The 26,022-nt window shown below is 33.6% G+C and overlaps 1 protein-coding gene across 3 annotated transcripts in view; it reads left to right on the top strand.

Moving 5' to 3' along the window:
* VPS13A (vacuolar protein sorting 13 homolog A) overlaps positions 1-26,022 on the top strand; it is a 237,088-nt gene that overhangs the window by 17,545 nt on the left and 193,521 nt on the right. For all 3 annotated transcript variants that reach the window (XR_010944991.1, XM_067744120.1, XM_067744119.1), the window contains exons 2-10: positions 7,908-7,951; positions 10,172-10,214; positions 13,376-13,471; positions 13,736-13,837; positions 18,121-18,230; positions 18,927-18,986; positions 21,153-21,212; positions 21,422-21,502; positions 24,258-24,315. Coding sequence is in view for 2 of the 3 variants with exons in the window: in XM_067744119.1 (XP_067600220.1) it covers positions 7,908-7,951; positions 10,172-10,214; positions 13,376-13,471; positions 13,736-13,837; positions 18,121-18,230; positions 18,927-18,986; positions 21,153-21,212; positions 21,422-21,502; positions 24,258-24,315 (654 nt within the window). In the remaining variant the exon portion in view is untranslated. The remainder of the gene's footprint in view (positions 1-7,907; positions 7,952-10,171; positions 10,215-13,375; positions 13,472-13,735; positions 13,838-18,120; positions 18,231-18,926; positions 18,987-21,152; positions 21,213-21,421; positions 21,503-24,257; positions 24,316-26,022) is intronic.

The following is a 26,022-nucleotide window of genomic DNA, read 5'->3' as shown; positions in this document are numbered from 1 at the left end:
GTTTCAAGTTTGTTTCTTACTCATGGCTTAATATTCCATTGTATATATGAACCACATCTTTATCCATTCATCTTGATGACACTTAGGTTGTTTCCATATTTTGGCTATTGTGAATAATGCTGCAATAAACATGCAAGTGCAGAAATCTTTTTTCTTTAATCTTTTTATTTATTTGGTTGTGCCAGCTCTTAGTTGCAGCAGGCGGGCTCCTTCGTTGTGGCTCACAGTCTCCTTAGTTGCGTCTCACTGGCTCCTTAGATGTGGCATGTGAACTCTTAGTTGCGCATGCATGAGGGATCTAGTTACCTGACCAGGGATCAAACCTTGGCCCCCTGCATTGGGAGTGCAGAGTCTTAACCACTGCACCACCAGGGAAGTCCCGCAGAAATCTTTTTGATATCCCATTTTCTTTGCCTTTGGATGTATATGAAGAAGTGGGTTTTCTGGATCATATTCAAGATTTTTTCCTTTTATTTTCTGCAGTTTGATTATGGTATTCCTAGGTGTAGATTTTTTATTTCCCTGCTTGATATTTTCTGAGCTTCCTGGATCTGTGGTTTGGTGTCTTTATCATTAATTTCAGAAGTTTCTCAGCCATTATTGCTCCAAATATATGTGTATATTTTTGTTCCTCTCTCCTTTTTTGCCTTCTGGTATTTCCATTAGGCATATGTTACAGCTTTTATAATTGTCCTACAGTTCTTGGACATTCTGTTTCATTATTTTTATTTTACTTTATTTTTCTCTTTGCATTTCAGTTTGGAAGTTTATATTTACATATCCTCAAGCTTGCTGATTTTTTTTTGATGTAAAATGACTTAAACTTTATTTAAAATGTGCATTTCAGAACTGTTCAGTATTGTAAATTTATGAACAGACCCAGCGAAATAAGATAGAAATTATCACATAATCACTTGTATTTTATTTTTATTTATTTTTTATTTTTAATTGATTTTTTCATTGAAGGAAAGATTCTTTAAATCCAATAGTGCTCCACAGTTTTCAAAAGTTTCACACATACAATTTCATATAATCCCATAATAACCATAATAATCTTTTTCCCCCCAACCCCCTATATTGTTTCTTTCTCCTTCCCTCTCTCCACTGGTAACCACTAGTTTGTTCTCTGTATCTGTGAGTCTGCTTCTTATTTGTTTTATTCACTAGCTTGCTGTATTTTTTTTTGATTCCACATATAAGTGATATATAGTATTTGTCTTTCTCTGATTTATGTCGCTTAGCATAATGCCTTCCAAGTCCATCCATTGTTGCTGCAATGGCAATATTTTATTCTTTTTTATGGCTAGGTATTATTCCATTGTATATATATACCACATCTTCTTAATCTATTCATCTGTTGATGGACACTTAAGTTGCTTCCGTATCTTGGCAATTGTAAATGATGCTGCTATGAACACTGGGGTGCAAGTATATTTTCTAATTAGTGTTTTGGGTTTTTTTCAGATATATACCCAAGGAGTGGAATTGCTGGGTCATCTGGTAGTTCTGTTTTCCATTTTTTGAGAAACCTTCATACTGTGTTCCACAGTGGCTGCACCAATTTACATTCCCACCAACAGTGTACAAGGGTTCCCTTTCCTCCATATCCTTGCCAACATTTGTTACTTGTCTTCTTTTTGATGATAGCCATTCTGACAGGTGTGAGGTGATATCTTATTGTGGTTTTGATTTGCATTTCCCTGATGATTAATGATGTTGAGCATGTTTTCATATGCCTGTTGGCCATCTGCTTGTCTTCTTTGGGAAAATGTCTATTCAGTTCTTTTGCCCATTTTTTTTTTTTTTGTGGTACGCGGGCCTCTCACTGTTGTGGCCTCTCCTGTTGCGGGTCACAGGCTCCGGATGCACAGGCTCAGCGGCCATGGCTCACGGGCCTAGCGGCCCTGCGGCATGTGGGATCTTCCCGGACCAGGGCACAAGCTTGTGTCCCCTGCATTGGCAAGTGGACTCTCAACCACTGCGCCACCAGGGAAGCCCTCTTTTGCCCATTTTTAATCTTTTTTTTTTTTTTTTGCGTCCTTGTTTGTTTTGCTACACCATGCAGCATGCAGGATCTTACTTCCCCAACCAGGGATTGAACCTGGGCCCCATGCAGTGGAAGCGTGGAGTTCCAACATCTGGACCACCAAGGAATTCCCCGGGGTTTTTTTTTTTGATGTTGAGTTGTATGAGCTGTTAATATATGTTGGATGTTAACTCCTTATCAGTCATTTCATTTATAAATATTTTCTCCCATTCAGTAGGTTGTCTTTTTGTTTTGTTGATGGTTTCCTTTGCTGTGCAAAAGCTTTTAAGTTTAATTGGTTTTTTTTTTGTTTGTTTGTTTGTTTTGCGTTTGTTTCCTTTGCTTTAGAAGATGGATCCAAAAAATATTGCTGCAATTTATGTCAAAGAGTGTTCTGCCTATGTTTTCCTCTAGGAGTTTGATAGTATCCGGTCTTACATTTAGGTCTTTAATTCATTTTGAGTTTATTTTTGTATATGGTGTTAGAAAATGTTCTAATTTTGTTCTTTTACGTGTAGCTGTCCAGTTTTCTTAGCACCACTTGTTGAAGAGACTGTGTTTTCTTCATTGTATATTCTTGTCTTCTTTCTCTTAGATTAATTGACCATAAGTGTGTGGGTTTATTTCTGGGCTTTCCTCTTACATTGATTAATGTGTCTGTTTTTGTGCCAGTACCAGTACTGTTTTGATTACTGTAGCTTTGTAGTATAGTTTGAAGTCAGGGAGTGTGATTACTCCAGCTCTGTTCTTCTTTCTCAAGATTGTTTTGGCTATTCAAGCTCTTTTGTGTTTCCATGAAAATTTAAAAATTATTTGTTCTAGTTCTGTGGAAAATGCCATTGGTATTTTGATAGGGATTGCATAGAATCTACTTTGCCTTGGGTAGTATGGCTATTTTAACAGTATTAATTCTTTCAATCCAAGAACATGGTATATCTTTTCATCTGTTTGTGTCATCTTCTGTTTCTTTCATTCGTGTCTTATATAGTCTTCTGAATACAGGTCTTTTACCTGCTTGGGTAGATATATTCCTAGGTATTTTATTCTTTTTGATGCGATAGTAAATTGGATTGTTTCCTTATTTTCTCTTTGATACTTTGTTGTTAGTGTATAAAATTACAACAGCTTTCTGTATGTAATTTTGTATCCTACAACATTACTGGATTTGTTGATGAGCTATAGTAGTTTTCTGGTGGTGTCTTAAAGATTTCCTGTGTATAGTACCATGTTATCTGAAAACAGTGACAATTTTACTTCTTCCTTTCCAATTTGGATTCCTTTTATTTCTTTTTCTTCTCTGATTGCTGTGGCTAGAACTTCCAAACCTACATTGAGTAAATATGGTGAGAGTGAATGTCCTTGTCGTGTTCTTGATCTTAGAAGAAATGCTTTCAGCTTTTCAGCATTGAGTATGATGGTAGCTGTGGGTTTGTAATCATATATTACAGACAAAATGGATGTTGAATTTTATCAAAAGTTTTTCCTTCATCTATTGAGATGATCATATGGTTTTTATTCTTCAGTTTGTTAATGTGCTGTATCACACTGATTGTTTTGTGGGTATTGAAAACTCCTTGCTTCCCTGGGATAAATCCCACTTGATCATGGTGTATGATTCTCTTAATGTATTGTTGGATTTGGTTTGCTGGTATTTTCTTGAGAATTTCTGCATCTGTGGTCATCAGTGATATTGGCCTGTAACTTTCTTTTATGGTATCTTTGGTTTTGGTATCAGGATGATGGTGGCCTCATAGAATGATTTTCGAAGTGTTACTTCCTCTGCAATTTTTTGGAGTAGTTTAAGAAGGATAGGTGTTAACTCTAAGTGTTTGGTAGAATTCACCTGTGGAGCCATCTGGTCCTGGACTTTTGTTTTTTGGGAGCTTTTTAATCACAGTTTCAATTTCAGTACTTGTACTTGGTCTGTTCATATTTTCTATTTCTTCCTGGTTCAGTCTTGGGAGATTGTACCTTTCTAAGAATTTGTCTATTTCTTCTAGGTTGTCCATTTTATTGGCATATAGTTGCTTGTAGTAGTCTCTTACGGTCCTTTGTATTTCTCTGGTGTCCGTTGTAACTTCTCCTTTCTCATTTCTAATTTTATTGATTTGAGTCCTCTCTTTTTTTCTTGATGAGTCTGGCTAAAGGTTTATCAATTTTGTTTAACTTTTCAAAGAATCAGCTTTTAGTTTTATTGTTCTTTTCTATTTTCTTGGTTTCTATTTCATTTATTTTTGCTTTGATCTTTATGATTTCTTTCCTTCTGCTAACTTTGAGTTTTGTTTGTTCTTTCTCTAGTTGCTTTAGGTGTAAGGTTAAGTTTTTTTAATTGAGATTTTTCCTGTTTCCCTGAGGTAAGCTTGCATCGCTATAAACTTCCCTCTCAGAACTGCTTTTGCTGTGTCCCATAGGTTTTGGATGGTCATTTTTTATCATTTTCATTTGTCTCTAGGTAATTTTAAATTTCTTCTTTGATTTCTTCAGTGATCCATTGGTTGTTTAGTAACATACTGATTAGTCCACATATTTGTGTTTTTTGCAATATTTTTCTTTCAGTTGTTTTCTCATCCCATAGTGTTGTGGTTGGAAAAGATGCTTGATATGATTTCAGGTTTCTTAAAGTTACTGAGACTTGCTTTGTGGCCCAACATGTGATCTATCCTGGAGAATGTTCTATGTGCACTTGAAAAGAATGTGTATTCTGCTGCTTTTGGACCAAATTCTCTATATGTATCAGTTAAGTTCAGGTAGTCTAGTCTGTCATTTAAGTCCAGTGTTACCTTATTGATTTCTGTCTGGATGATCTGTCCGTTGATGTACATGCGGGTGTTAAAATCCCTTACTGGGCTTCCCTGGTGGCACAGTGGTTGAGAATCTGCCTGCTAATGCAGGAGACACAGGTTCGAGCCCTGAATACATTGTTCTTTTACGTGTAGCTGTCCAGTTTTCTTAGCACAGGTTGCTCCCACATGCCGTGGAGCAACTAGGCCCGTGAGCCACAACTACTGAGCCTGCGCGTCTGGAGCCTGTACTCCGCAACAAGAGAGGCTGCGATAGTGAGAGTCCCGCACACCACGCTGAAGAGTGGCCCCCGCTTGCCACAACTAGAGAAAGCCCTCACACAGAAACAAAGACCCAACACAGCATAAATAAATTAATAAACTCCTACCCCCAACATCTTAAAAAAAATAAAAAATAAAAATCCCTTACTATTATCATGTTACTGTCGATTCCTCCTTTTACGTCTTTTAATATTTGCCTTATATTATTTAGGTGGTCTTGTCTTGGGTTAACGTATATTTACAATTGTATCTTTTTCTTGGTTTGATCCTTTGATCAGTATATAGTGTCCTATTTTGTTTTTTATAATAATCTTTATTTTAAAGTTGATTTTGTGTGATACAAGTATTACTAGTTGGGCTTTCTTTAGACTTTCATTTACATGGAATACCTTTTTTCATCCTCTCACTTTCAGTCTGTGTGTGTCTCTAGATCTGAAGTGAGTCTCTTGTAGACAGCATATATATGGGTCTTGTTTCTGTATCCATTCAGCCACTCTGTCTTTTGGTTGGAGCACTTAGTCCATTTACATTTAAGGTAATTATTGATATGTATGTTCTTATTGTCAGTTTGTTAACTGCTTTGAACTTATTTTCGTAGGTTCTTCCCCTTTCTCCTCTTGTTCTCTTCTCTTGTGATTTGATGAATATCTTTGTGTTTGGGATTCCTTTTTTGTGTGTGTATATCTATTGTAGATTTTTGGTTTGTGGTTACCATGATGTTTTTGTATAGCAATCTATACAAAGCATAATAGCCAAAAACTTCCCTAACGTGAAAAAGGAAGCACTCACTGAAGTCCAGGAAGTACAGAGAGTCCCATACATGATAAACCCAAGGAGGAACACACTGAGACACATATTAGTCAAGCTGACAAAAGTTAAAGACAAAGAGAAAATATTAAAAGCAACAAGGGAAAAGCAACACATAAGAAGGAAATCCCCATAAGGTTATCAGCTTATTTTTCAGCAGGAATTCTGCAGGCTAGAAGAGAGTGACACAATATATCCAAAGTGATGAAAGGGTAAAGCCTATAATCAAGAATATTCTACCTAGCAAGGCTCTCCTTCTGATTTGATGGAGAGATGAAAACTTTACAAACAAGCAAAAGCTAAAAGAGTTCAGCACTACCAAACCAGCTTTACAACAAATGTTAAAGGAACTTCTCTAGGTGAAAAAAGAAAAGGCCACAATTCAAAGCAGGAATATTATTAAATGAAAAGACTCACAGGTAAAAGGCAAACATACAGTAAAGGTAGGAAATCATCCACACACAAAGCTAGTAGGGAGATTAAAAGACAAAAGTAGTAAAATCATCTATACCCACAATAAGCAGTTAAGGGATACACAAAACAATTAGATATAAAATGTGATATTAGAAACAGTCATTGTGAGAGGAGGAGAGTACAAATGCAAGTTTTTAAAAATGCATTTGAGATCAGCAAGTTAAAACAATTGCATATATATATATATACACACACACACCCATATATATATATATATATATATATATATATACACACACGCACACATATATATATATATATATATATGCTGGGTTGGCCAAATATATATATTGGGTTGGCTAAAATGTTCATTTGGGTTGTTCTGTACATCTTGTAGAACAACCCAAATGAACATTTTGGCTAACCCAATATATATATAGACTGCTATACAAAAACCTCATGGTAACCGGAAAAACCAAAAACCTAAAATCACTTGTACTTTAAATGGTACTACAAGCATCTAAAGTTAGTGTTATATGGAAATATTAACTTTGTTGGATATTTTAATGTCGTCATCTCTTAATCTTTTTTTTAGTGTCATGTATTTTTCATTTTGCTGCACTGTGAGCCCTTTTTTATTTAAGAAGATTTGATAGAAATATTTCTATCAAATTTAATTTTTTTAACCAGTATGTGGAGATATTGTATAACATTATAGACTTATTTAAAGCTATTTATAGAAGATACATTTTAATGTAAAATAATGTTTTACAGTATAGCACTTTTCAGCTGTACTCAGTGATTCATTTTATGTCTATATAGTATATTGACTCGAAAAAAAATTCAGAGCACAAAGTATATTGACGGCTGCCAGTACAAAGAATTATCCATAAATGAAAAGTTCACGCTCTACATTTGAACATTACAGTAGAAAAAACAATAAGTGATACTCCATGTACCTATATCATTCACTGATTGGTCACTACCACAATGGATCAATAAGTTTGTCTAATTGTACAGCTTACCTTTATTAGATGTTTACTGATGTTTATTTCTTGTTTGTTTCCCCAGACGTTATGTGAACGTCTAGACAGCAGTTACTCATATACAAATTATTGCTTAAAAGTGAAGGCATTCATTTTGTGTAGCAGAATTAAAACAGCAAGCTATGACAACATTCCAGTATCTCTAGGAAATCCTTGTTAACCTCACATTGATGGATTAAAAATTTCTTTGCAATTGTATTTAAACAAATATATTTAAATACATTTCATTTTTTCCTATATTTTCTTATATCATGCTGTGTTGGTAAATTCATATTATTTGTATAATTTTAATGAAAATGTATTCATTAACAGTGAGCTACAACCGTAGAGGTCAGAACTTATAGTAAATGATGTTTTGGTCAGACATACAAGCTTAGACTAAGTTGAAGGATGAAGGTGAGCCAACAATCATAGTTGGATTCTGTTTCTGTTATGTACATTTTTATGATTATTTTCCTTAATATGACATTTAGGAATGACGTTTACCTAGCTTGTTAAAATAAAAGTTATTTGAAAATTTCAATTTTATTTTTTAATAATTTTTCTTTTTAGGAGCTGTAGCCCTGAAGAATCTTGAAATTAAAGAAAATGCCCTGGTAGGTTTTGACTATAAAAATTGTTGTATTAGTGCAGTTAGCTGCATAGACTTCTTCCTGATTTACTTTAACATCTTAAATTATTTAAGTTTGAGAAAAATTTTAAAAAGTAATTTTTGTAAAATGTGAATTTTGCAAAATGGACTTTTAATCTCCATAAAAGTACAAACTGACAGTGTAATTTTCCCCATTAAAAATACTTCTAAAATTTATCTCTTCCTATATGGCTTCATTTTAGATTGTTAATTTACCTCTCCAATCATCTTCAGGTTTTTTTTTCCCTAATACCATTTTAATCATTTTTTACTGTAGAATACAGTGGCGTGAATTACAGTGTTGTACAACTGTCATCAGTATGTATTTCTAAAACATTTTTGATACTCCAAGGGGAACCCTGTAACCAGTAAGAAATACCTAACTCCCCATTCCCTCTCTCCATATACCTTGCTAACTTCTACTTTTGTCTGTCTTAATTTGCCTATTCCAGGTACCTCATATAAATAGAATAATGCTATGTTTGTCATTTTGTGTCTAGTTTACTTAGCATAATTCCTTCAAGGTTCATCCATGTTGTAGCATTTATCGGAAAATCACTCCTTTATGTGGCTGAAAAATGTATGTATATGCCACATTTTGTCCATTTATCTGTGGATGGACACTTGGGTTGTTTCTGCCTTTTGTCTCTTGTGAATAATGCTACAATGAACATTAGCATACATGTCCGTTCAAGTTCTTACCTTCAGTTTTTGTGTGTAAATACCTAGGAGTGAAATTGCTGGATTATTTGGTTATTTTATGTTTAGCCTTTTCAGGAACTGCCACACTGCTTTCCATAGCAGTTGAACCATTTTACACAGGTGTACCTTGGAGATTTTGCAGGTTCATTTCCAGTCCACTGCAATAAAGTGAATACTATTGCAATAAAGCAAGTCACATGAATTTTTCCCAGTGCATATAAAAATTATATTTACCCATACTGTATTCTCAAAAACAAGTTTACATACCTCAATTAATAAATAACGCTATTGGGAAAGTGGCGCTGATAGATTTGCTTAACACAGAATTGCCACAAACCTTCACTTGGTTAAAAACAAACAAACAAACAAAAAAAACCCCCACAGTATCTGGGAAGCGCAACAAAGCAAAGTACAATAATTTGAGGTATGCCTAAATTCCCACCAGCAATGCATGAGGGTTCTAATTTCTCCACATCCTTGACAACATTTATTTTCTGGTTTTTGATAACAGCCATCCCAGTGGGAATGAAGTGGTATATCGTTTTGGTTTTCCTTTGCACTTCTCTAATGACTGTTGAGGCTGAGCATCTTTTCATGTGCTTATTGGCCATTTTTATATGTTCTTTGGAGAAATGTCTACTGAAAAGCATTGCTAATTTTTTAATCAAGTTTTTTTTTTTTTTTGGTTTAGTTTCGGTTCTTTATATATTTTGGTTATTTCCCCTTATCAGAAGATATGATTTGCAAATACTTTCTCCCATTTTGTGGGTTGTCTTATGCCTCTGTTAACAGTGTTATGTACAATTTTTTATGCAAAAAAATTTAATTTTGATGAAATTGACTTTATCATTTAATTGTTGTTGTTGCCTGTGCCTTTCATGTGATATCCAAGAAATCATTGCCCGATCCAGTGTCCAGAAGATTTTACCTTTTGTTTTCTTCTAAGGTTTTATAGTTCTAGTTCTTATGTTAGGTATTTGGTTCATTCTGAGTTAATTTTTGTATATGGCATAAGATAAGGGTCCAACTGCATTCTTTTGCAAGTGGATATCCAGCTTTCCCAGCACCATTTATTGAAAAGGTTGTCCTTTCCCAATTGAATGGGGAGAAATTTATTTGAGGATGTTTTTTGCAAAGTGGAGTTTAATCTCCTTACAAATACAAACTGACAGTGGAATTTTCCACTTTCTTTTTCCTTTTTTCAAGCAGTGTAAAAGCTGTAGTGATTCTGGTATGGGTAACTTAGGGGTCAGTATTGCTGTAGAACTTTTTTGTAGTTATTTTAAGGTGATCAGTCTCTGAATTTTATGGATTTGAAGATAATATTGCAATTATGTATTTATAAATTTAAATAACTGTTGAGGGTAAAGAGAAGGTGTAAGTTAACTTAAATCCCTTAAGTAATTTTGGGAAGAAACAAATAGTCATCTGTTTTGTTGAACTGTATATGTACTAATATTTTACATATGTGTATTTTTTGTAGAGTCAACTGGATGTACCGTTTAAAATTAAAGTTGGCCATATAGGTAAGCTATCCTTAGTATTTGAATGTCCTTCTTGTCGGACCTGCAACCAGAATAATATGTCTAATATCTCTATAATGTGATATTTATAATGTTTCTGAGAATAAATTAAAAGCATTATGTGTTTTCATCTATGTAGAGCTTAGTTGTGTAACTTAAAAATGCTGTCCATGAATCCCTTGTTTAATACTGGTGAAATTATGCATATTGTTAAGTGTTAAAATGAGTTGAGATCAAAGCATTAAATCTAATAGCATGATTGTCTCAGTTTCTTAGGTTTCTGACTAGTTATCCTTGCTGTATTCCGATTGGCCATGGATATGTGGTATAAGGATTAGGGTCTGGATCATCCAGGCAGTATGGCTAGGAACCAATCAAAAACCTAGTTTCCGCTCTGGAAGTTTTCTAGTTTTCTAGGAAACACTGTGCTATCTTTCTTGTTTTGTATTACTTTTCCAGTTTTTGTAGTTTACATATTAAATGTACTGGTTGAACAGAAATAATTGATTCAAATATGATGTTTTAACATGTTTAATAAAGACATGTATGTTTGGTTTCTTAAATTATTTTGGTTTATTTAAACTTTATTGGTTTAAGTATTGTGCAAGATGATAGTGTTATTATTTGTGACTTGGAAGTTTTTTATACAGATAATTTGTGTAGTAGAATTTATATAATGTTATTGCAGTGTTTTAGTGTCACTTGGGGAACAAGGTGTTCTGAAAGCTTATATAAATTACATGATGAATGTCTCCACAATTTTGTGCTCTTATAGTTGTTATTAGACTGTATGCCAAAGAAAGTTTTTATCATTTACATTTACATTGATGAGACTCAAATTCTGTTTCCCTCCTTTCTCCCACCCCCACAATTTAAAGACTATTTAGTATAGATAAGACGGGAAAAATGTCACCCACCTAATATATTTATTTCCACCTACTATATTTACTTTTGCAGATTTTTAAATGATTGTTTACATGTGAACATTTTGACTTCCTATAATCATGGTATATGTATGATTTTATATTCTATTTTTAAGTTAATATTTAATAAAGATTGCTCATAATCCATGTTAATTTGACCTCCCTTATTTCTTAAGGTAGTGTAATAATCCATTGAATGCATATTTGGACAATGTAATCTTATATTTCTATTGGTACAAAAATATTACAGTAAACATTTTCACATACCTTTTGAAAATATTCTAAAAGTCATTGAATTTTATAACTATATTCATTGTAAATCAGTGTATATAAATTTAACATCAATTCAAGAAAAATTTAAAAAAAATATATAAGGGCAGTAAATCGACCTGCTTTCATTTAGAACCTACCTTCTTTCCTTTCTTTTCTTTTTTGACCATGTTTAAAAATGATGATAAGATAATTTTCAGTGTTAATATAAGGTGGTAGAAGGTACACTGCGCTAATACCTAATACATAAGATAATCTTGAGAATCATTTAAGGTGTCGTTTGCATATCTCTATCATAGAACCTGACATTCTTTTATATCATTATTATTTTTTCTTCTAAACAGTAAGTTTTTTCAGAAGTGGATTTAATTTTAAATTTTTATTTTAATTTTATTGTATCCTCACTTAGCACAATACTTGGCATATAGTAGGAACACAATTTGTTGAAGGAAAGAAGTACACATTTCCAAATGAGTGGTACAGTAGTACAGCCAGTTTTATAAGAACATATTGTCAACCCCCTTGCCATTAATGGGGGTTGTTAATCTTACTGATCTTTCAAAGTTTTCCTCATTAAGCATGCAGAATTACATACATATCAAATATAAATACTCATGTATTTTCAAAGTAATTGTTTTCATGTGGAAGATTTTTGAAATTACCTTCGTTTATATCTTTCTGAATTTTCTAAATTTTCTATAAGAAACCTGCACTTCATAAGGAGAGGAAAAACAGTTTGGCTTTAAAAAGAAAAAAAAAAACTTAATGGTAAAAATGGTACATTGTTAGTTTTATATGTGTTTCTTTGCATACTTAATGCTATTGTGGCACTGTTCTATGTCCTTTTATTCACTTACTTTTTTGGATTATTAATGTATGTGTGTATATGTGTGTAAGCAGTCTGCTTGATACATTTATAAGTAAACTGTCAAATTCGTCACAATTATCTTTCCCAATTTGCTCACTTCATTTTGGTTATATTTTGGATAGTATGGAAATTTGAAATGGTCACTGTCCTCTCTGATTTTAAAACTTAGAAAGTTATTCCTCTTTTAGAAATCAGGTACTTTGTTTTTTTCTGAATTGACTTAGTATGAAGAAATCTTTTTCTCAATTTGGAGTTTTTTAAAACATGGATTTTGGGGGTTATGTAATGTGACATGTCTAGGTATGTATTACTAACCAGTTAATGCAACACTGGTGTATTTAAGAAGTCTTTCCCTTCCCCAGTCATGACAACTATTTCTAAATCTAGAGATTCATACTTTGTAAAAAAATTTTTAAATATTGAAAAAAACTATTATAGAAATTTTGTAAATACATAAAACTAGAATTAATAGTATAATCAGCCCCTTACATAGTATTTTTTAGTTCAAGAAATCTAATGCTTTTTAAAATACTTTGCTATTGGGTTGTAAAATATTTTCGTTAGTTGGAACGATTTTGTAATATTGCCTAGGATCCTTGATTATTACCATAGAAATTTGTTAGTACATACACTTATGATAATCATACTTATGTATATGCTATATATATATCATGTAATATATATGTAAAATCTATATATAAAAAATACACATATAAAGAATGTAACCTACCTTTTTAAAGTATGAGAAAGATATTTCTTAGAGGTTTTGAGTAAGAATTGGGGAAAATCATTATTATAATATCAAGGGTTGTTGATTAATGGAAGAATAATATTGGTATGTTTGTGGTACATATCACCAGAAATAGAAATTTGTAAATATTTAGAATATGGCTTAGTAGATTTTCCAACAGTACTAGTACAAATAATTTCAAATAGTCACTGTAAAGGCTTTTTGTTTATGGTTGTAAAATAGCTTTCTGCAAAGTTAATGAGCTCATAAGGTCAAAGGCTACTTTGTTATCTCTTTTAATGCCTGACAGAAAATAAGCTGATAGTAAATCTAGGTTGAAAGAATAATATTTTTTGTCTTTTTTTTCATATAGGTAATCTTAATCTTCTAATTCCATGGAAAAACCTTTATACCCAACCAGTTGAAGCTCTATTGGAAGACATTTATTTACTCATAGTGCCTTCTTCTAGTAAGTCAAATTTTAAACATCATTTCAGTTACTCTTTTTTGTGCATGGAAAAATCTTTGTATTTGATAATTATGTTTGTTCAAATAATTCTGGTGAATTTTTGGAGTTTTTTTAATATTTAAATTTGGTATTTGATAATACAACATAAATTGGTTTTTACTCTAATTTTTGCAGACTGTGAGTTAGTGATTATTTTCTAGGATATTTTTTGGAATGAGTTAATTTAAGGTAATTAAGATTCTTCCTTTTTTATACTTCCTGTAGGAATAAAATATGATCCTTTAAAAGAAGAAAAACAACTCTTTGAAGCAAAGCAACAGGAACTGAAAAGGATAGAAGAAGCAAAACGAAAAGTAGCTGATCAAGGTAAAAACAAATAAGAATGGTAATAAGAAAAGCGGAAAAGACCTAAATATTTATCACATTTGAGTATTATTTTCTTCTGGAAGCACTGAGATTACTTTAAAAATATGACAGAATCTTATTACATGAGGAATTTTAATGTGGTTTCTATGTTTTATCATGTTTACAGAAATTTTACCTTATAGAAATTTACCTTAGTGCAAATAATATCCCTAGCTTATAAGAGTAAGGTTAGATTTTAACTATAGTAATTAATTTCATCAAGTATATTTTCTTACCTTTCTTGTCTTTCTTATTCCACTTGTATCAATTCTTCACCTTTTGGAGTTACTTAGTCTCTTGATATATTTTCCCAAATCTGTTTACCCTCTGGCTCACATCCATTCCTATTCAGCCTAGACCAAAATGGTCCATTACTTCAATCCACTTCTTTTGTCAGTGACAGAGATGTCCTGCAGAAATCTAATCCCTTTCCATTTATGCTAGTGATAGCAATGGTGTCACCATCAACACCTACGCTCTATACTCTGACTCTTAACTTCTCTTTCTAGTGAATCTTTCTCTTTGGCATATAAATATAATGTTGCCTCCCTTATCTTTAAACATAAAGTCATTTTCCTAACCTTGTCATCTGCTTACCTTATGCTCCTCTGTCCTTCATTTGATAGCTAAGCATCTTAAAAGAAATATATGTGTACTGATCAAAATATCCTTGCCATGCATTTATTTTTTTAAATTAAAAAATGCAATAATAAACAGTTTACCTGCTGACAAACAGGTAAAAGAACATTAAAGGAGATCTAACACATTTCCTGGCAACACTTCCTGTAATTATGTTTTTCTCTCTGTTGTCATTCATTCCTACCCCCATCCTCTTTTAAAAAAAAATTTTTTTTGTGGCATACATATAACAAAATTTACCATCTTAACTACTTTTAAGTGTACAGTTCAGTGGTATTAAGTACATTTATTGTATTGCAACCATCACCACCATATCTCTTCATATCTCTTTCATCTTGTAAAATTGAAACTTTACACCCAATAAACAATAACCCACCCATTCTTCCCCCCTTATCCCCAGACGCTGGCAACCACAATTCTACTTTTTGTCTCTATGATTTTGACTATTCTCAGTACTCATGTAAGTGGAATCATGTAGTATTCATGTTTTTTCAAGTGGTTCATTTCACTTAGCATTATGTCTTCAAGGTTCATCCATGTTGTAGCATATGTTGGAATTCCCTTTTTAAGGCTGAATAATATTCCGTTTTATGTATATACCACATTTTGCTTATCCATTCATCCATCAGTGGACACTCGGGTTGCTTCTGTGCTTCAGCCATTGTGAATAATGCTGCTCTGAACATGGGTGTACAAATATCCCTTTGAGACACTGCTTTTAATTCCTTTGGGTATAGACCCAGATGTGGAGTTGTTGGATCATATGGTAATTCTACTCTTATTTTTAATTTTTTGAGGAAATGCCATAATGTTTTCTACAGGGACTTGTGCCGTTTTACAATCCCACAAGCAGTGCACCGGGGTTCCATTTCCTTCACATCCTCACCAACATCTGTTGTTTTCTATATTTTTGATAATAGGGTCCTAATGGGATGAAGTGGTATCTCGTGTAGTTTTGATTTGCATTTCTGTAAAAATTAGTATTTCAGCATCTTTTCATGTGCTTATTGACCATTTGTATGTTATCTTTGGAGAAATGTCTGTTCAAGTCTTTTGCCCATCATTTAATTGTTTTTTTTGTTGTTATTGTTGAATAGTAGGAGTTCTTTATATAATTGGATGTTAATCCATTATTAGATATATGATTTGCAAGTTACCTTCCATTCTCTGGGTAGCCTCTTTACTCTGTTGATAGCGTCCTATGATGTACAAGATTTTAAAATTTTCATGAAGTCCAATTTGTCTACTTTTTCTTTTGTTTCTGTGCCTTTGGTGTCATATGCAAGAACTCCTGCCAAATCCAATTGGCATCTTCATTTATGGGCATTTAGGATCAGATTTTTTCCTCTGTCATGTTGTCTACTTTCCAGCTTCTAAATTTTTGAGGCTCTCTCTTATTCATTCTTTCTTCTACACTCTTTTTCTTTTGGTCTTGGAGATTTATCCATTTTCCCCCTTTACTTTTACTGAGGAATAGAAAAATAGATGCAACTCATGTTTAATCAGAAGTCCCTCTTATTTATACTTAAATCTCAAATATAAATAACCATGCTTAAATTACATCAGTTATACCTTACTGTTATCAGGTAGAAGTTTGAACTCTTCAACAGGATACATAAAAGCTCTTATGATTTGAATCCTGTCTACCTTTCCAGCCTCATTACTGGCCCCATCCCTTTCATATCTTCTCTGTTCTTTGTTCCAGCCATACTGACCTTTGTAGTTTACTGAATGTACCAACTTCTCTGTGATTATATCTCATTTCTGACTTTATACAGTATACTTTTGAGAGTTGTCAGCATTAGGATGATAGTTCAGGCTATAAGGTGTGAATGAGATTCCCTGCAGCAACAGTACAGAATGAGAAGAGAAACATTTCTAGGACTGAGCCTGCCGTAAGGAAATCCAACATTTAAGGATTGTATAGAGGAGGAAAACAGCCCCCCCCCCAAAAAAAAAGACAGATCAAGAAAGAGTGGTTAGATAAGGAGAAAGAAATTTGGAGATTATATCTCCATGGGAAAAGAGTGTTTTAGGAAGCAAAGAATATGTCAGATCCTGCTGAGATATCAGGTAAATTGAGGATTAAGAAATAATTGTTTTATTTATGACATGGAGGTCATTGGTCACCTTAAAAAAAAGCTGTCTTGATTGAGTGATGATTGCAGAAAATAAGCTTCTATTTTTTCCATAGTTGTAAGGTCATTTGCTAAGAGTAAAGAGAGCAGTGGAAGGGTTGTTGGACCTTTGAAGAGTATCAAAAAGAATTTTGTAATAGTTATCCTGGAGAGTGTGAACAAGTTGACTGGAGAAATGTAGTAAGGTTGCTGGTGAGTTGAAGTTGGTAATGATTAACTCGCAGTAGCTGCAGTCTGTTCTGTTGTAATTTTTCTCCTCCAGTACTCACCTGGCAAGGCATACACGTTTATATAAAAAGTAGACTGCTGGTTTTATGCAGGGTTGGAGCTTTGCTGACAGAGGAAAAGGAGAAAAAAGAGAGCTCAGAGTTTAAAGTGTTGGTGAAATAATTTATTATGGAATCAGAGCCAGATAAGGAAGTCAGAAAGAAACTAGTGGGTAGGGAAAGAAAGATTTAGCATTTAATTGAATGACTGAATAAATTTATAGAGCAGAGGATTTTATTAGGTAGTGGTGGGATTCATTCAGCATTTAAAATAAAATGTTCTGTCTTCAAAGAGTTTATATTCTACTTTCCACTTTTTAATTCTAAAGTCCTTTTCAATATATTCAAATATATTCACTTATCTCTTGTTCACTCATACTTGTCTTTGATGTACATATGATATCTTGATCAACTTTTTATCTGAGACCTTCTGGGTCAGCTGAATTAGGGAGTAGTAGGTCATTAGAGGAAAAGATAGACAATATGTAGATACAGGTGAAATAGAACTAGAAATGGGAAAGGAGATCACCTTCATTGGCATTTTCAAGTGGGGGCAAAAACGTTAGTAATTAGTGATTATCACAGGCATATTAAAAAAGAAATTACGAACCTCAATTCTTTATATTTCCCTGGAAAGTATTGAAGAGATAGTTTATCTCATTTTGGAAAATGAAACAAATGATGAACTTCCTTCATCCTTGCTTAAAAGGAGAGAGGGAAAGGATCTTATATCTTCCTATTTTGTATTCATTGGGGAAGGAGCATATTCAGCTATTTTTTACTTCTAACCACAGACAACTTATGATGATAGCATAAATTTTAGCAGAGATTCATTCTTTGCTACCGTTTCTGGCTCTTCTAATATAAGCCTATCATAATTCTTACCTAATAATCTTTATTGTTTTCTATGTCCTTATATACTCAGGTATAGCTAACAGAAATTATAAAATTTGATGACAGTAAATTCTACATATTTGGCTTTAGTTTGATTGGATAAGAAAGTGGCTTTTGAAAACTGTGTGCATTTAGTCACCTGTGAAAGCCTTTTGGTATGTAAGACTTCTGGAAAGCAGGCTTTTGGTGTTCTGTTTACAAATACAGATATATTTCTTTAACAGGTAACAGTTATGTTACCTCAATAAGTGTATACACATAGAGTGTATTTTTCATTCAAATCAAAAATGGATATTTGCAATTGTAGAAAAACATCGGGTGGAGAAACAGGACACTTTTACAGAAAAATTAATTACTCAGATCATAAAAAATCTTCAAGTGAAAATTTCCAACATCCATATTCGCTATGAAGATGATGTAAGTATTTTAATAGGTGATAATGGTTTATATTTATTTTACTGTTTGTTGACACCTGCTCTGTAGTGGTCAACTTATGAGATGCTGGGAAGTGGAGGGATATAGAGCTGAAGATGACATTATCTTTATTTTTTATAATTATAGTTGTAATTTGCAGTCCTTAGTGCCTTGATTACACTTTCCTAAAATGTTCAAACATCAATAATGAAGGTAAATGCCTTGCTTATATTATAACCACCTTTGATAAATGGGAGTTATGAATTTAGCAGTTATATATTTTTAAAATACTTTAAATTATACTGTGTTTTCTTCCTGGAAAGAGCAATGGTCTAGGAATCATTAGAGCTAGACTTAACTAATTGTTTGATGTCAAATAGATCATGTATTCTCTCAAACACATAATCATTGGCTTCTCATAGTTCTATTGTGAGGGTCAATCACTTTTTTTATAAACTTCTTTTTTTGCAGACTGAAAAACATTATGCAGATGTATTGTTGTACTACACTAATACATTGATACTTAATATTTTAATTAGTATTAGGAAAAATATAGGAATAAAAATTATTCCGGAAAGTAGGAATATGTTTCTGAATGTTCAAAATAGCATACTTCCCAGAAAGTGAAGTTCTTCTATATTATGAATTTTATACAACTACTAAAAGTCTGAGTAAAATTTACTCTGTTTTCCTCTTTAGGTCACAAACCGAGACAACCCACTGTCATTTGGTATTTCCCTTCAAAATCTCAGCATGCAGGTACTTTGTTTAAAAAGAAATTCAACCATATTTAATTTTGCAGTATAGTTAATTAAATTAGTAATTACTGTTAATATATGCCAGCATCAGGAGTAGGTATCTATATAGAAGTGGTACAGGAAATGCATAGACTGGGTTGGAACTAAGGGTAGGTAGTTTTACAGTTCAAAAAATGGTTGGCAATCAAATTTAGTTTCAAATGTGAGAGACTATTATTATTTGCCAATTATGATATTTGATACTTATTTTCTTTAAAAATCTATTCTGAATTTTAAATGCATAAGTACAAAATAAAAGTAATGTTCATTTCAGAATCTTTGATAAGTCATGAAAAGCCTAAAGAAACAAATCATTTTATCATCACTATTATTAATAATTGTGGCATATTTTCTTCCTGTCTGATTTTTCAAATTGAGAAATTTTAAAAGTATAGGAGCACATAGAGAATTATGAAACATTTGCTCATATCCAGAAGGCATGATTGTTGAATTTGTCATTTAGATTAAGTTTTAAATACTTTTAAAGAATAAGTTGTTATGAATAAAGTATAAATTCCTTTTGTATTCCACTCAACTCTTCTCTCCCACCCAAGAGATAAACATCCTAAGTTTTTAAACTTTATATATCCATTAAAACTGTGTAATATTTGGTAGATTTTTAAAAGTTTACATAAATATGTTATGTGATTCTTCTGTAAGTTCCCTTTTTCTCTACACATTGTTTGTGACGTGTATTTATTGCCACGTGTAGTTCAGTTGATCCAGTTCAACCGCTCTATAGTATTTCATTATATTCTTTTATTTGTTATGTTCATTAAGCTTTTGTGTATGATTTGTTTTTAAAACTTGGATCCACCTCAAGCAGAAAGAGAAAAAAGAAAAGTCAAATGAAAAGTTATTCAATAAAGTTGGGTGAGGTAAACTGTCAAATGCTACTGTTAACGCTGAAAAATAAGGGTGGAGAATTAGCCATTGGATTTGGCAATGTGAAGGTGATTGGTAACTGTGTCAGCAGTGGTTTTCACCACTGGTTTTGGAGGTCCTTGGAAACTTGTCCCGCAGCCCAGATATATTAAATTAGAAACTCAGGTTGGGACCCAGCAATCTAGTTTAAAAAGCCTTCCAGGTGATCCTAATTGTGTGAAAACTTTGAGCAACACTGTTCTAGTCCATTTAGTTCTCTAGAAAAAAAATGAAAACTGTCTTTTTAACATAAGCTTCGGATATCAGTTTATTCCCCTCATGACTTTTCATTGCTCTTAGAATAAAGTCCATAGTTTTGTCTTAAAATAGTTTATAATCCCTTTGTAATCTGTCCCCAGGTAAGATACCTAATTTTACCTCTTTCCGTTGTTTTGAATATGTTCTTGGGCCATATTGGGCTATTTCACTTCTTTGAACATGTCATATATTCAAATATCTTCCTACCGTGAATCATATTTCCTACTGAATTTAGAATTGATAATTTCTGTTAATGAGTCACTTATTAGATTAGATATCATTTTTGCCATCACATCCCTGAGATTGAGGCTCCCACCATGTTCTCCCTGAGTACTGTGTATTTAACCTCCAGAATGGCATTTACCTGTTTGTAATTTGTTTACTAAGTTTGCTTTTCCACCAAGCAATGAGATCCTTGAATGCAGAATATTCAGTTAATATTCTTTGACTGAACGTTATTATTATTATTTTTTAAAATTTATTTATTTTATTTTTGGCTGCATTGGGTCTTCGTTGCTGCCTGTGGGTTTTTTTTTTCTCTAGCTGCAGCAAGCGGGAGCTACTCTTCTTTGTGGTGCGTGGGCTTCTCACTGCGGTGGCTTCTCTTATTGTGGAGCACGGGCTCTAGGCACGCAGGCTTTAGTAGTTGTGGCACACGGGCTCAGTAGTTGCGGCTGGTGGGCTCTAGAGCACAGGCTCAGTAGTTGTGGTGCGTGGGCTTAGTTGCTCTGCGGCATGTGGGATCTTCCCGGACCAGGGCTCGAACCTGTGTCCCCTGCATTGTCAGGCGGATTCTTAACCACTGCGCCACCAGGGAAGCCCCTGAATGTTGTTTTCAAGGACATTTTAATGGAAACTTGGTCTAGGGCATGATAGATTCTATTTATCACTCTGCCATTTCACATGCAAGTGACAGTTTTTTACTGCTTTTTATTTTCCTTTTCAGACAACTGACCAATACTGGATTCCATGTTTACATGATGAAACTGAGAAACTATTTCGTAAGGTAAAATAAATATGTTTTTTCAACCCATGGGCTTGACAAAAGATACTTTTAATTAGGAAGGCAAATGATAATATATAGATAAGGATTTTTGTGAATTGTGTTTACTTGCTTAACTGTTATATGACCAATTATTTGAGATTCTGAAAAAAGCATATGTTAAAGAATCTTCAATGAAAATGAGGCTTATAATAAAATTGATTTATTTTCAGTTAATCCTATTGGATAACCTTTTTGCCTATTGGAATGTGAAGTCTCAGATGTTTTATCTTAGTAATTATGATGAATCATTGGTGAGTAAATTTTTTTGATATATGCATATATACTTTTGTTGGTATCATATTTTGCATAAGGTTTTATTCATTGTCATTTATCTAACATACTGTAGTCAGTTGTCCTTTTTTTCCTTAGGCAAAATCCATTAGCAGAAATAGGTGAATATATATGTGTCTGTACAGAAACATATAAATACATGCCTTTTTTTGTATAATTGACATGCAGCATTTATTAGTTACATGTACACAACATAATGTTTTGATATTTGTATATATTGCAAAATGATCACCATAGTAAGTCTAGTTAACATCCATCACCATACACAGTTACACAGTTTTTTTTCTTGTGATGAGAACTTTTAAGATTTACTCTTAGCAACTTTCAAATATGCAATACAGTATTATTAACTACAGTCGCCTGTTGTACATTACATCCACATGACATAATAATTATTTTATAACTGAAGTTTGGACCTTTTGACTCCCTTCATCAATTTTGCCCATCCCCACTCCCCACCTGTGGCAACCACCAGTGTGTTCTCTGTATCTATGAGTTTGTCTTTTTTTCCTAAATTGCACATGAAGTGAGATAATACAGTATTTGTTTTTCTCTGAGCTATTTCATGGTCCATTTGTGTTGTCACAAATGACACAATTTCATTCTTTTTTATGGCTGAGTGATATTCCATTGTGTGTGTGTAAAACATTTTCTTCATTCACCTTTTGAAGGACATTTAGGTTGTTTCCATATCTTGGCTATTATAAATAATGCTGCAGTGAACATGGTACAGATATGTTTTCAAGTTAGTGCTTTTGTTTTCTTCAGGAAAATACTCAGAAGCGGAACTGTTGGATCATATGGTAGTTCTATTTTTAATTTTTTGAGGCTCCGCTATTGTTTTCCATGGTGTCTGCACCAATTTGCATCCCACCACCAGAGCAGAAGGGTTCTCTTTTCTTCACATTCTCACCAACATTTGTTATTTTTTGTCTTTTTGAAAATAGCCATTCTAACAAGTATGAGGTGGTATCTCTTTGTGGTTTTGATTTGCATTTCTCTAATGATTAGTGTTGTTGAGCATCTTTTAATGTACCTGTTAGCCATCTGTATTTCTTCTTTGAAAAATGTCTTTTTAGGTATTCTGCCAATTTTTTAATTGGATTGTTTATTTTTTTGCTTTTGAGTTATATGGGTTCATTATATATTTCAGATATTAACCCCTTATCAGGTATATGATTTGCGTATATTTTCTTTCATTCATAAGGTTTCCTTTTCATGTAATTGATGGTTTCCTTTGCTGTGCAGAAGCCGTTAATTTGGTGTAGTCATATTTGTTTATTTTTGCTTTTGTTGCCTTTGTTTTTGTTGTCCAGTCCAAAAAATCGTCACCAAAAGAGATGTCAAGGAGATTACCACCTGTTTTCTTCTAGGGATTTTTATGGTTTCAGGTCTTATGTTCAAGTCTTTAATCCATTTTGAGTTATTTTCATTTATCATGTAAGGTAGTAGTGCAATTTCATTCTTTCGCATATGGCTGTCAAGTTTTCCCAACACCATTTATTGAAGAGACTGTCCTTTCCCCATTGTATATTCTTGGCTCCTTTGTTATAAATTAACTGACCATATATGCATGGGATTTCTGGGTTATCTGTTCTATTCTGTTGATCTGTATCTGTTTTTATGCCAGTACCATATTGTTTTGATTACTAAAGCTTTGTAATTTAGTTAGAAATCAGAGAGGATGACGTCTCCAGCTTTGTTCTTCTTTCTCAAGATTGCTTTGGCTATTTGGGTTCCTTTGTGGTTCCATACAAATTTTAGTATTGTTTTTTCTACTTCTGTGAAAAATGCACTTGGTATTTTGATGGTGATTGCATTGAATCTGTAGATTGCTTTCGGTAATGTGGACATTTTAACAATGATAATTATTCAAATCCATGAGCATGGAATGTCTTTCCATCAGTTATTGTTCTTTTCATTTTCTTTCCTCAGTGCCTTATCATTTTCAGGGTACAAGTCTTTCACCATGGTGAAATTTATTGTTACATTTTGATGCAATTGTAAATGGAATTTTTTCCTTAATTTCTCTTTCTCATAGTTTGTTATTAGTATATAGAAACACCTCAGTTTTCCATATATTGATTTTTATATCCTGCAACTTTATTTAATTCATTTAGTATTAGTTTTAACAGTTTTTGGTGGAATCTTTAGGGTTTTCTATCTATATTATTATGTCATCTGCAAATAGTGACAGTTTTACTTCTTCCTTTCCGATTTGTATGCCTTTATTTTTCTTACCTAATTTCTCTGGCTAGGACTTCTAATATTGTGTTGAATAAAAGTGGTGAAAGTGGGCCTTTTTGTCTTGTTGCCGATATTAGAAGAGAAGCTTTCAGCTTTTCACCCTTGAGTATGATGATAGCTGTGGGCTTGCCATCTATGGCCTTCATTATGTTGAGATACGTTAACTCTGAACCCACTTTGTTGAGAGTTTTTTTCATAAATAGATGTTGAATTCTGTCAAATTTTGTGTATGTGCTTGTACACATATATATAAACACACATATCCTAAAAATTTCTAGAGCAGTCTTATATAATAGTAGTTTAATGAGATAGTGTCTAACTATTTTAATATTTTCTTAGCTAAGTTCTGCTAAGTTTGAGTTATTTTTTAAATTGCTTTTAGGCATTTTTCTTTTGCATATAATAGGATTTTGTAGAATAAAGGTATATTGACACGAATATAAATAAAATCAATTTGTCTTTTAATAGGACAGCCTGAGGAATGGTATTGTTGATGAAAGTATTGTTCCAGAAGGTTATGATTTTGGTAAGTACATTTCATAAAATAAATGTACAATTAAAGTAATCAGTATAAATTTTAAATGAATATTGTTGATGTCACTGTGATATTTCATGTTAATTTTCCCACAAAATTAAATATATTTATAATATATATGCAGAAGCAAAACACTTTTCTGTGTCATGTGTGTTGACGATTCTCAAATCTGTCACTTCAAATTTGACTTATTTCTCCTTTACCCTACTGTTATTTCTGGCTGTTTCAGTCAGAGTCTGATGAAGGAAGAGAAACCACATACTAATTTGAGCAGGGAAAGTATTTATGAAGAATTACTAAATATAACAGGGGATTAGAGTAACAAGGGATTGGCTAGTGAAAAGTAAAGAGAACTCTAAAGAACATAAGAATAGTAGAAAGAAGGAACAGCCCTTACCCTAGGACTTAGGTGGAGTGTCCAAAGAAGAGGGTCTACCTCCCTCAGCACTGAGATTTAGAACTTGTTGGAAAGGGTGTGGCCATGGATCACTAGGAGGCAGGAAAGTCTGTGGTGCCCTGCCAGTTAAACCTGTAAATTCTCATTCAGGAACTTTAGGGAAACAGACCCTTTAGGGAGCCTCATGGAGAGTTGTCTCCAGAAGGCACTCCACTGTAAAACTGCCTTAGCAGCGTACTGAGAGAATTTGCTGGCTGTTGGATGGTGCAAGCGGCCATGTACTGCAGGAGTCTGGTGCTGAAGAAATCTGTTGTGCTGGAGGACCTGGACACTGGAGAAGCCATTTTCTTTAGGAGCTGCATGTTGCAGAACCATGGCACTGCAGGAGTCTGCTGAATGAGTACATTAGAACCAGGAAGCATAGCTCCTTGCTCCTGCAGTATCTCTCCCGTGTCCTCTGCTGATAAAGATTAACATTATGCTAGCTGGTAAAGAAAAACGATTTAGAGGACCCAAATCTAGGTTTTAGAGCAGGCAGGGAAGGGTGATCTGGAGGTTATGGGCAATCAGTTGATAACTGGCACACTTGCTGGAGGGGGAAGGATGAATGAAGGACTCCTTTTTGGTTTTGTTTTTTGTGTTTTTATTTAATGGGAGAGATAGCATCTTGTTTATAGGCTAAGATTGGAATGATCCATAGAACATGAAAAATAAGAGAGAGAAGGGATTATTTCTGTATTGACATGGGTGAAAGGGGGTAGAATCTAGTGTACAAATGGAGTGCTTTGCCACAGGTAGGAGCATGGTCAGTTTGTTTGTAAGATAGATTTCAATTATAGGAGAGAAGTCCGGGACTTCCCTGGTGGCACAGTGGTTAGGAATCCGCCTGCCAATGCAGGGGACGCAGGTTTGAGCCCTGGTCTGGGAGGATCCCACATTCCACAGAGCAACTAAGCCCACGTGCCACAACTACTGAGCCTGCACTCTAGAGCCCACAGGCCACAACTACTGAGCCCGTGCACTTAGAGCCCGTGCTCTGCAACAAGAGAAGCTACCACATGCATTGCAATGCAGAGTAGCCGCTGGCTTGCTTCAACTAAAGCCTGCATGCAACTACGAAGACCCAACACAGCCAGGGAGGGAGGGAGGGAGGGAGGCAGGGAGGCAGGGAGGGAGGGAGGCAGGGAGGGAGGGAGGGAGGAAGTCTTTGTGTTGGGTGAACAAGTAAATATGGTGATTGGAGTTAATGGGGTTTTTTTCTTCTGAACTCTTTTTTTTTTTAAACTATCTGAGGAATTAGA

This window comes from Pseudorca crassidens, chromosome 7 (assembly GCF_039906515.1).
Source record: "Pseudorca crassidens isolate mPseCra1 chromosome 7, mPseCra1.hap1, whole genome shotgun sequence".
In the NCBI taxonomy this organism is placed as follows: domain Eukaryota; kingdom Metazoa; phylum Chordata; class Mammalia; order Artiodactyla; family Delphinidae; genus Pseudorca; species Pseudorca crassidens.
The sequence above is the reverse complement of the archived record's forward strand: the minus strand, read 5'-3'. Positions and strand labels throughout refer to the sequence as shown.